Source organism: Opisthorchis viverrini (assembly GCF_000715545.1).
Source record: "Opisthorchis viverrini unplaced genomic scaffold opera_v5_128, whole genome shotgun sequence".
Lineage (NCBI taxonomy): Eukaryota > Metazoa > Platyhelminthes > Trematoda > Opisthorchiida > Opisthorchiidae > Opisthorchis > Opisthorchis viverrini.
Genome location: NW_008751782.1, coordinates 941,944 through 954,184, shown reverse-complemented (window position 1 = coordinate 954,184; position 12,241 = coordinate 941,944). Strand labels below are relative to the sequence as shown.

Sequence of the window (12,241 nt, the reverse complement as noted above, 5' to 3'; positions counted from 1 at the left end):
AGACTTGCATTAGGCACTTTCCTTTTGTCATAAATCTAAAAAACGCAACTTGGCATACGACTGCACCTCATCATTACTTTCTGAATGGGGAGGGGCAACGTGAATACGAGAAGAGCTAAAGTTTTCATTCAAAACCGCAGCCCATATTAACATCGCTTTTCGTGAACTTTCAAGATCTACTAAACGTTGTTAGCACCACTCTGTAATACACGGTCAAGAGTGCAAAACCAAACGACTGCTTTAGTAAAATCTCCGTGCGCTGACCATCTTGATGTTCGCCAGTTTGGTTAATATTTTTTCTGGGTGACGCTTCCTAGCATCAGCTACATCTAGCGCACAATGTGCAGTTTGAGTTTGGACTCTGAAGAAAAGCCACAGAGATGTGTCTCACCGTCTCTACATAAGCTTGTCCTCAACCCCCATCAGCAGTTCCTCCGAAGGAAATAACTTATATTGGTGTTCATCAAAGGATACTAATATACAGGTCCACTGGGTTCAGAGTGTGCTGAAAGCTGAGGCTGCAGTAGTGAAATTAACGTTCGAACAGCACATACATGGAGGTATAACCTCTCGGAGTAACCTTGGTGTAACAGAAATTGTGTTCCGATTTCGCAATTTTCAAATAGTTTGTGATCGTCTAGCTGTAGNCCTTATGAGTAGTGCGCTAAGAACTTTATGAATAGTTCCACATGCGAGAAAGCAAAAAGAATAAACTTCTTGGAAGGAGCTCTGCCTCCAAAAGCGCCACTGAAAGGGTGCTCGTGTCGTCAGGGTGATTACAATTTTTGCCTTGACGAGTAGTTTCACTCTGTAAGGCTGATCATATACTAAAGGCTGCTGAAAGGCAGTCAATGAGAATACACGAGATAAATTGTGATCAAATCTTCTCAGAATATTTGAATATTTTTCCAGTTTTCAAAAACTCGTAAACCGATTACGAATTAGAGAAATTGACCTTCGAAGAAGCCAAAGTGACCGTTCCTTCGAAGCTCCCTCCGTTTGGTGCGAGGACTGTACTGATCTTCAGTCTTTTCATCTATAATTTTCATCCTTGCGCTACATGGGCACCATCTAGTAGCTGGTCCACTGCCACACCTAACTGCTAATGCTAGCTAGCGCTTACGAGAAGAATTTATTATTCTACGTGAATCCCGGTATGTAAAAACTAATTACTGGATATTCCCGTCTTTCAGATGCAAGTTCAATATGCACAATTAGTAATAGTAGTACAAAAGGCAATAAAGCTGTGACTCACCAATGGGTTATCGAAAATTTGCCAGAGATCGTTGTTCAGGTGATCTGTTGTGTAGGTATCTGGAAATACGAGGTATCCGTAGGGTTCCAGATTGTCTACCGTCATAAACACGTTCTGTAATTCAAATGTAAATCAGATTCCCGACTATTGTAGTTCACAGTAAGTCAGAAGAACGCGTAAGTACGGACACGTGTATTGGGTACACGCGGCCAAACCGGTCCGCTTTCGCGACAGGTAAGCAAAACAACTGAGCCACATATCCAGTCAACCCACAAAACAAAACCACATACAACAAAACCAACATTCGTATTATGTCATTTTTGACAGAAGTTCAGTTTTCGGAATAATAATTGCTCTTCATTTGTCATACCATTGATTTGTTACACATTTATATGAGAAAGTCGGCCTATTTCAGGGCTATTAGCGAGAATTTATGGATACAAATTGATAGTAGAGTACAAGTACGCGAAGTCAAATTCTTCATTGGGAAGTTCCTTTTGAGCAGTTACGTTAGTCGATCGTCGTCGGATATTAACAGACCATCTCAACAGTTCAAACGCATCGTGCACTTTTGCAAACGAATGACGCACCCAAGACTGCTATGACGATGTTTTTTTAGTGTTCACATTCATTTGATAAACACCTCTTTAAGTTATGGTAGACAATATGATTACTCACCTGTACTTTTAATCCAAGGCTCAGTCGTTACTTTAGTTAAGTTGCTTCCAGGGAAAGACGTAACGAACGACTACAACTGTTGAGACGGCCGCACACCGTCTAGTGTTCCATTAACGAAAAACAATGTGGCTGCGGTCGCTGAACATAGCTTTGCACTTCACAAACAACTCACAGCTGCCCTTTTGTATCCGTAAAATGGTCCATTGAAAATCATTTCCGAGGTGAATATAGCGTAAAATAATATGGTAGACTTCTTGCATTAGGCACTTTCCTTTTGTCATAAATCTAAAAAACGCAACTTGGCATACGACTGCACCCCCTCATTACTTGCTGAATGGGGAGGGGCAACGTGAATACGAGAAGAGCTAAAGTTTTCATTCAAAACCGCAGCCCATATTAACATCGCTTTTCGTGAACTTTCAAGATCTACTAAACGTTGTTAGCACCACTCTGTAATACACGGTCCAGAGTGCAAAACCAAACGACTGCTTTAGTAAAATCTCTCTGCGTTGACCATCTTGATGTTCACCAATTTGGTTAATATGTTTTCTGGGTGACGCTTCCTAGCATCAGCTACATCTAGCGCACAATGTGCAGTTTGTGTTTGGACTCTGAAAAAAAGCCACAGAAATGCATATCACTGTCTCTACATAAGCTTGTCCTCAACCCCCATCAGCTCTCGGAGTAACCTTGGTGTAACAGAAATTGTGTTCCGATTTCGCAATTTTCAAATAGTTTGTGATCGTCTAGCTGTAGCACCCTTTCGGTGTCAAGCTGCCATTCCACAAGAAGGAGGAACGAGGGCTGGGATACTGCCAGGTTGCCCACACCTAGACAGGGGAAGTCGAGAGGCAGAGGTCGAGTTCAAACCACGGACCTTCCGGTCAGTGATAATAGGCTAGCAAGATTAGACCAAACTAATGTTTTAGTTGTGATACTTTTTCACTGCCCAACAGCTTGAAGGTGGCACAAAAACTGGGGACAGTGCGAAGTTGCCCACATCGTAATAAGGATAACCGAAAAAGCAGTGGTCGGTTCGAACCACAGACCTCCAAGCGATCAGCTCTCGTCCTAAAAGAAGTTGGCGCGGGTGACTTACTTCTTGTCTAGCAATGGTTGGAATTCGCATCTCAACGTCAATGCTTCCAGCGAGCTTGTGTTCAGCGAATTTTCGAACCACTCGGCGTGAGAGTAAGTAAGCGTCACGAATGAATGGCACGTTCCATATCCCCCTGAAAATAAATATGTTCCAAATTTTTATTCTTATTATTAGAGTCCGGCGATTTTACTCGGAACATCATGATACATATGTTCCAAATTTTTATTCTTATTATTACTCGGAACAGCATGACAGGTTCATACCATCTCAAATTTTACAATGCTATTAACACAAATGAAATTTTAAGTACTCTGAAACCCGACTACACTATCTCTATTCGTGTGCCGACACACTACTGTGAATGCAGTTGCATGAATCATATGGTTGAACCTAAAGACTTGGATCACTTCAATTAAATCGAAACGGAAAAGCACAATCCTTTTAGCAAAACAGCGCGGTGAGAATAGGCTAAAATGGCACAGTTAACAGCGAACTGTCCTCACTTTACACAGATTTAATGAATCACAGAGTACCTGGTTAACAAATGTAGACTTGACAGTACAGCCAGTCACACGTTAACCACTCATGTCCGCTTCCCCATAGGTCGGTCAAATTCAGACTGCATGGTGGATTGCTTGCTTCGCATCGCTCTGATTGTCTCCGCCTTCAGCATTTCAGTTGTCCACGGCCACCTGACCATGCTTGCAGGCTCTAATCCGTGTGCACTTTTTCCGCAGTCACAAAAAGCGCCTATTTATTCAACGGTGTTTTGCCTAATCATGGCAGTCATAACAATGCTGACTCACAGAAGATTTCATCTCTGATCGTATTTGCAGTATTCATTTAAGATTGTGATTGCAAGATCCATGGGTCACGGGTTGTCATGACTCACTTCGCCTTACTTTTAGCTGCCGACCATCCCCGTTCTTAATGTGAAGGTCAAAGTTCGGCAATATTGTTTGTTTGTTTGTATTCCAGTCATCCCGAGGGAGCTGTGTGGTTATTTATCGCCTGTTAACTTAAGATGACTGCGTTAGAATAGCAAATCAAGAAACCGGCATTTAAGTAGTCTGCTGATACAGATCTAACTGAATATGACAGCAAGCAATGTAAACCTTCCGTAACAAACCAGACCGGGGAAAAGGTCAAAATATCTCTGCTGTGGCCATCCCTGCTACCTCATACGTCGTAAAGATGCGATATTCGTTTCATGTGTTTGGATTGCAGTCGGTACATTGGTGAGTAAAAAAGAAGTTTCGTCTTGTATATCTCAAACTTTTAAGGAGTCAGCAATCGTATGTAAAGCAAACGAATGAAACGGTTTAGTCAAGTGCACTTTCATCTTGGTTACTATTTTAATACGACTGGCTCGCTGAAATTGGCAGCCTCGCCCAAGAAACATATGACCCATGATTGTCGATGACAAAACTTACTAGCAGCCTGTTCCAATCCTCAGACATCATTTCAGTTTTAGGAGTAGATTTCCAATCACCATCTGCCTGCTTCTAAAAAAATTCAGTCATTTTTCGAAACTAGTTGCATCCGTAATTAATCCATCTTGCTTAATCTAACTGCCAGCAGTCTTCGAGGATGCAAGAACTTCATGCTGAAGCTCTTTTCATTGGAACACTTCGGGTAGTCGTACTTATGAGTTCGCTTCTCTTCATCGGCACATCCCGAATCAGACTAAGCTGCAATTCAATTCACTTAAAGGCAAGACAACGACTGTGGCCCTTCCAGTAAGATGTTATGTTATTCGGATGGGCACTAGGTTTGTCTTCCATTTGCTGCCGTTAGAAAACTTACAACCGTGAATTGAGTCACATAACGCGCTTTATTATGTCTGGGTTCCTTTTTTTCGGACGGAAGTATAATCTTTGGTGGGAGAACCGGGACTTATGGAGCTGCCCAGGTAAAGAGATTTGTCAATTACCTCAATCGGTTCATCCGCAAGCATGAGGCTAGGGTTCGAGCTCATCCAGTCTTGCAGTAGCACTTTGCGGGTGTGAAGCGCATGCCGAACCGTGAGGCAGAATTGTTTAGATTTTTTAATATTGTTTGAATTACCACGAGGTTAAATCAAAGAAAAGCTATGTCGTCTGCGTATCCGATATCTGTGATCAGACGCCCAGGGATCACTTACGACAATTACGAAAAGACAGTATGTATACCTAACCCAATGTGAAAATGCTGTTTTTGTATTTTTGTCGGTGAATTCATGTCACCCGCAGTCACGAATCCTTCCGAAAATTGTGAATTCACTGCCGCCACGCAAGAGAATTAAGCCGTAACTGGGCCCAAACTGATCCAAAACGTTCGTGGGCACAGCCACTCAAGTAAACTGCTGTGTATCGAACGGTTCAGGATCACCAAGAGACAGAAATGTAAAATTGTTTCCATCAAATCGAGCAACACTTCTTGTTGACTGGCCCCTTGACGTACACACCACGATGCAACTGTAGATCTGGGGTGTCTTGCTACACTTTGATGGGAATATTCTGTGTCCGGTGCCTCCCCTGGTTAGTGAAGAGAGTGCACACCACGCTGCAAGCCATCTCACTTCAAGTACAGTCAGCTCCCGAAGCCGTTTTCAAAGAGATCAGCTCACTTGCAGCTCCCGTAAAACATCGACAATACCGACCGAGCACTTTGAGAGTGGGTAGCAAAACACTTTCTTAGGCACTCACTAGGAGCTCAGTATCTTCGTCTGCAAAATCATTGTTGAATTCAACTTGAGATGATAGTTTCCCCATTTCGTTTGCTCACTCCACCCGCGTGCTGGCGATCCCCAGACATTGTGCTACTCCAGATGTGTATTTACCTTGCCGCAAAGGTTCCCCTATCCGAAACTAGTATACCAGCATGTATATGTCACCTACCTACTTTTCCATTCTTGTCTGTGTCCTGTCTGCTAGAACTGCACTGTCCTTATCTCTTTGTGCTCGTATCGTCAATCAGAATCACGAGCTGACCTCAGAAAGAACGACCGCAACCCACACAAACGAGCCGAAATTCCATTTGGTGTGCGGACCTTGACAATGTGCTGTTCTGATCAGCGACAGACTTGCGCACTCGCTGAAGCGTAATTTTGTTTACCTTTGTGAAAGCACTACCTTAAAATTCCGAAACCAATTCTTCCTTCTGATATTCAGGAGAGTCAAATCTATGTGTGACTCAAACTTCTGCAATAGTCATCTTCAGAAGCATAGTTAAATCACTGACACAAAAAAGTCATTCACCGTGTAACTGTGAAACTATATCCGATCATTTTGTAAGTACAGAAAGAGCTGAGGCAGAATTCGAACCCATCATCTGGCTGGCCTAACTCACCCCGTCTACAAATGAATCACCTTTGGTGAACAGTTGTTTTCGTGTATCTGATTGCATACTAATTGCGGACAATTTGTTTTTCACAGATCGACATATGAATAAGGTGATCAGCAATATTAAAGAATACGATTTTTGTCACATCCTTACATCGAATCGAAACAATTTGAAATTGACTGTCATCTTTGGTGTAGGCAGCCATGGGAAGCAAAACGCCCGTCGACTGGCTAATTCATGCTTCGAAACGAAAATTGACAGAACCATGCTGTTTCCTTGGATGGATAAACAAAATACTCGGGACTTTCTGGTCTCATATACAATGATTCGTTTTGGACAATCTGGCAAACCTACTTACGTTCGGTTTCTTTCGACAATCTCTATGTAGTCATCTGACCGTTCGTAGTATCCGTCCCGAGACAATGCACCCCAGAAGTTGGACCAGAGTTTTCCTCTTCTGGATAGCATTGGTGCGATCATCGAACGATTCATTTGTATCAGGTGCTCGATGGTACGTGGGTTGGTCAGTTGAACAGTGGAGTCCACGGAAAACAGAAACATACAGGCGTCGAGAGCCAGGCAATGAGCACTGTTGGTAATGGTATGAAGGGTCAAAAAGATGGCTTTACTATTCAGGTTCTGATGAACTCAAACTGCTGTTGAACAATTAATTACTTCATCTTTTGAAAAGGTCATTCAAGTCCACGAGAAATCAGTTTTATCAGCTTTCCCGTGTTCCTCCGGCTAAAAATCTGTTTGGTACCAGAAAAGTTCCCTGGGGATTTTTGTCTAACCGCAATTTCACGTATGGGACTACATGAGACTGGGCAGAGATAACTACTTACCTGTAGTGGCACACCAAATCCTGCAGGCTGTGGTGACTGCCACCAAGAATGCCCAGATCCATTCAGGTGACGAGTAACACTGTGGCACTGTAGATTGTTAATCAGGAACTAGACATTCATGGCTTATAAAGCAGCGTGCTGATCTTTTGGTAATCCTGCGTAAGGGTCAGGAAGAGGTCCAGACAAACAGCTAGCCTGTTTCACATCGCCCTGGTTTGTTAAACCATTACCAAATGGACAGCACTGTCGGTAAATGGCATCACGAGGCGCGACAATTTAATCGAAGTCTAGCTGCCATACAATCCGAAAGAAGTACCAGGGCTGAGATGCTGCCAGATTGCCCAAGCCTGGACATGAGCAGTCGAGATACATGGGGTCAAAGATTTACGCTAAAGACATAATGGGACAATTAGTTCCACAAAATCACCTGATTCTCCTCACCAGCTTCACCAGTGCCGCATGCTACTTCATAGCTCTGTCATGATGTAACTGATATGTCCAGTCTAGAGTGCACAAACAGGATGGAGCTGGCTTGTGTATGTTTGTGAAATGGTCACCGCTCTTTATAAACCCTGATAAAACTTCTGAAAATCTCTAAAATCGGATTGCCATGTTGATCGCAGCATTCCAAATGCTAACTGTTTATATCCCAAACATTCCAACCAATGCGACACATCGGTCTATATGTTTTCCCCTTCTTTCTGAAAAGACACCTGGCGCAGAGAAGCTAACAGTGTTCAGAAAAGAACATGTGGGATCAAAAACTACTCCAGGAATAGCCATTTGCGATGTGTCTCATTTCCGTCTGTCCACGACATCCTAGTTAGCATGACCTCACAATTGTTCAGGTTCGCTTGACCTCGATAAAAACACTGGTCGGATGTTAATCATGGGACCGAACCCCACATGACAAAGCAGACACGAAATGGCTTTCTTCCTATTGGAGTGCTTTATCTCGGCGGATTTTGTATAAACGGATGGAAAAATGGACAAATGAATTAAGCGGTCAAAACAACAAACAAGCTACTCAAAAAGTAGAAGCGCTTACATGAACGAATTCGCATGGCTGAGTCATGTAACTGACCTAACAGTTCTGTGCCAATCTGTCGAATACAGACACCTAAACGCCATTATCATGAGGCACTAGTTAGACTTGTTCTGATGCACTCAAGATGTATGGTCAGCTTGTCGAATTATACTTATCTTTTCCGCCGGTCCACTATTCATATGTTTCTGTAATTTCAGATGATTAACGAACAGGTTGATGAAATAACTTGTTTTCTGGATTTGGATAACCCGTCATACAACGGGATTCCCAAATAGGGATGCTGGTCTATTCAACATACGGTAAGTGAACTCGGGTCACTAACGGAACCAAAGTCCTCACAGGCGATGCACAGTGAGAAGTCTATATTTACAGGTATAGACAAAGTATTCTACAATACTTTGTACGGACAATAGCGTTACTCATGAAAGATGTATGCATGGTCCTAAAAAGATATCGAAAGGCATGGAGAATAACGCTCGCCAAATCACCGGGCGATTTATCTCGTAGCAGGGACACGTGCGGTAGCTCAAGTTCCCTCCCCTCCTCCAAAACCTACTAATTCAACTTAATTTACTTAAGAAAACCATTCGTATAAAGCAGGCCTGACACCCTAAACGATGTTTATGGATCTGTGTACATGTGGAAGAAATTCGCACGGAATCTCTACGTATTCTTTTCACACTATTCGTGAGGGTTTCTCTCAACATACCGCGAAGCACTGTGGTCAGCTTTTCACAAAAATGTGTGGACCCTATCCTGAGTCTACATAATGGAATAATAGTAAGGGTACTGGCAACCCAGTATCCTTGACTCTGCAACGATCGATCTCCTCCTGGTGGCTTTCGTGAAGGATGATGCCTGCGTACAATATCCGTTTACGAGAAGTCCGTGTCCGGAAGCGAGCTACCCCTAATAGCCGAACAGCACGTCAATTGGATGGATGTGTCACGTGCGGGCTACGGACCGAACGAGGGCATGTCCTGTTTGGTCAGAATACCACCCATTCTGGATCGGGTGTCTTTAGATCGACGCTTCTCACTCCCCTCATGGAGATTCTAGCGCAAACTTGTGGGACATTCTATGATCGTGTCAAACCACAGAAAAGCGAACTTCGAGCATAGCTCTGTGGCTACCATAAATCAGCCGAGTGCAGAACACGAGGTCGCTTCCCGCACCTTCACGATCAAAGTTTCCTTCCTTATAAAAATCATCCCTGAAGAGCAGAAGATGCGGTCTTTTCCTAGGAAGTCGGCTTTAAATGTTTGTCTTCAAACAAGCATTTATTTTGCTTTATTTTGGTAGTTCAGTTGCTTAAGTATNATGTAACTGACCTAACATCAACAGTTCCGTCCCAGTCTGTCGAATACATGTACCTAAACGCCATTAGCATGGGGTACTAGTTAGACTTGTTTTGCTGCACTCAAGATTTATGGTCAGCTTGTCGAAATCCACTTATCATTCCCGCCGGCTCACTATTCATATGTTTCTGTAATTTCAGATGATGAACAAACAGGTTGATGAAATAATTTGTTTTCTGGATTTGGATAGCCCGCCATACGACGGGATTCCTAAATAGGGATGTTGGTCTATTCAACATACGGTAAGTGGACTCGGGCCACTAACGGAACCAAAGTCCTCACAGGCGATGCACAGTGAGAAGTCTACATTTACACGTATAAGCAAAGTATTGCACAACACTTTGTACGGACAATATCGTTACTCCTGAAAGATGTATGCATGGTCCTAAAAAGACATTGAAAGACATGGGGAATAACGGTAGCCAAATCACCGGGCGATTTATCTCGTAGCAGCGGTAGTTCAAGTCCTCTCCCCTCCTCCCTGGCCGACTAATTCAGCTAAATTTAATTAAGAAAATTATTCGCATAAAGTAGGCCTGACACTCTAAACGATGTGTGTGGATCTGTGAACATATGGAGGAAATTCACGCCAACACGTCGTATCTCTACTTACTCTTTTCACACTATTCGTGAAGGTTTTCTCTCAATATACTGCGAAGCACTGTGCTCACAAAAATGTGCGGAACCTATCCTGACTCTACAAAATGGAATAACAGTAAAGGTACTGGTAAACCGGTATCCTTGACCCTACAACAATCGATCTCCTCCTGGTGGTCAGAGTGTGAACAACTTTCGTGAAGGATGACGCCGTTTAAGAGATGTCTGTGTCCGGAAGCCAGCCACCCCTAATAACCGAACAGCACGTCAATTGGATAGATGTGTCACGTGAGGGCTACGGACCGAACGAGGGCATGTCCTGTTTGATCAGAATGCCAGCCATTCTGGATCGGGTGCCTTTAGATAGACGCTTCTCACTCCCCTCATGGAGCTTCTAGCGCAAACTTGTGGGACATTCTATGATCGTGTCAAACCACAGAAAAGCGAACTTCGAGCATAGCTTTATGGTTACCATAAATCGGCAGAGTTCAGTACAAGAGGTCGCTTCCCGCACCTTCACGATCTATGTTTTCCTTCCTTATAAAGATCATCCCTGACGAGCAGAAGCTGCCGTCTTTTCCTAGGAAGTCGGCTTTGCATGTTCGTCTTCAAACAAGCACTTATTTTGCTTTATTTTGGTAGTTCAGTTGCTTGAGTATGTATCAGACTATGGTGGATTTGAGAATTAACGTGACCAGTCTGCAATGAGTGATTTTCTCTGGGGCAGTTATTTTGCGAATGTCTCCCTTCTTCCCAATAATGAGGGATATCAAATAATCACACGCTTTTTCCGCACCATCAAGAAAACCAAGCAGTCCATTATTACCAAGACAATGTTCAGCTACTGTCTCCTGCTTCAACGGACTGCCATTCAGTTTTGATGAGGTCCTTCATCGTGAAAATATTTGAAGCCAACGACTTTCTGATTTATGATTCAACTGCTTCGTACAATTCATCACGTCCATATACCTCATTTAGTCTTCCAGTGAAAAGCAAACTTCAAAGTAAGATAGTCATATGGCTACTGGGGTGGGCGGTCTCTCCCCACAAATTCATCATCTCCTTTTCTGATGGAGAGTTTTCTCTCAAATGTTTCATTTCTTCCCAAGAAATTTAACGCATATCACATACGTACACAGTTCATGAGCGCCTAACGGAGCTGAACTGAACCGAAGCAAGCCGACGTCACATGGCATCCTGATGTCAGCTTATGGTCATAACCCGAATCCTCCCTATTTAGTCTTCAACCGTTTGAAAGTAACATGTTTACTACATCTGCCGAACATTTTTCTGGAACACTTACTAGGCGTAATCTCGGGCAATTGCTTCATCAGTGACCTCCTCAGCATCAAACCAACTAACACTGAGGTATTCGTGGCCATATGTCTTGTTGAATGCATCGGCCAGAGCCCTTTGTTTTTCTGCTTTTTTCTGAAAAAGAAGGTGAAAAAAGTCCTGTCTATTAGGTCTTGGGGGTTTGCTCATCAGTCAGGAAATCAGCCAGTCGACATGAAGAGCAGTGGTGCAGGGGTTAATCTCTCGACTATGTAACAACAGTGATAACACTAAACTGGAAGTCATCTGACAATTCTGAAATTCATAGAACCTCAACTTATTATGAGTGCCATATCACTTAACAACAGTGCGATGGCGGGTCGGTGCGGTTCAAACGCTTATACAGCTCATAGCTATCGTTTAAAGTAGCTGGGTGTGCTTTGAGAAGTCACGCCCTGCCTGCTGTTCGAAATGAATTGTGCTATGCTATTTCGAATCAGCTGTGAATAAATTGAGCCCAACATAAAGTGCTAGAAACGTCCATTCTTCATTATTACGGATGATACATTTTACCACCGCCTTCCAGGATGGGGACCGCGTGATCCTCACTGTGCCTGGTCGGAGGAGACACTACAAGATATGGCTGCCAACCGATGTCAGTGGCGTTCTTGTTGTCAGTTTCTATTCAGATCGCCTGAGTGAGTGTCTGGAGGTACAGGCACCTCGGAATGATTGTCGTAAGCTAGCACTAAGTCCCTTCCC

The 12,241-nt window shown here is 43.3% G+C and overlaps 2 protein-coding genes across 2 annotated transcripts in view; one reads left to right on the top strand and one right to left on the bottom strand.

Moving 5' to 3' along the window:
* The window catches only part of T265_06214 (hypothetical protein), a gene marked incomplete at both ends in the record, with an annotated part of 78,800 nt that overhangs the window by 43,209 nt on the left and 23,350 nt on the right, over window positions 1–12,241 (bottom strand). The window contains 4 exons of the mRNA XM_009171422.1: window positions 1,256–1,369; window positions 3,033–3,165; window positions 6,715–6,945; window positions 11,508–11,635. Of these exons, the coding sequence (XP_009169686.1) occupies window positions 1,256–1,369; window positions 3,033–3,165; window positions 6,715–6,945; window positions 11,508–11,635 (606 nt within the window). The remainder of the gene's footprint in view (window positions 1–1,255; window positions 1,370–3,032; window positions 3,166–6,714; window positions 6,946–11,507; window positions 11,636–12,241) is intronic.
* T265_06213 (hypothetical protein) overlaps window positions 9,828–12,241 on the top strand; it is a gene marked incomplete at both ends in the record, with an annotated part of 21,073 nt that continues 18,659 nt past the window's right edge. The window contains 2 exons of the mRNA XM_009171421.1: window positions 9,828–9,849; window positions 12,066–12,177. Of these exons, the coding sequence (XP_009169685.1) occupies window positions 9,828–9,849; window positions 12,066–12,177 (134 nt within the window). The remainder of the gene's footprint in view (window positions 9,850–12,065; window positions 12,178–12,241) is intronic.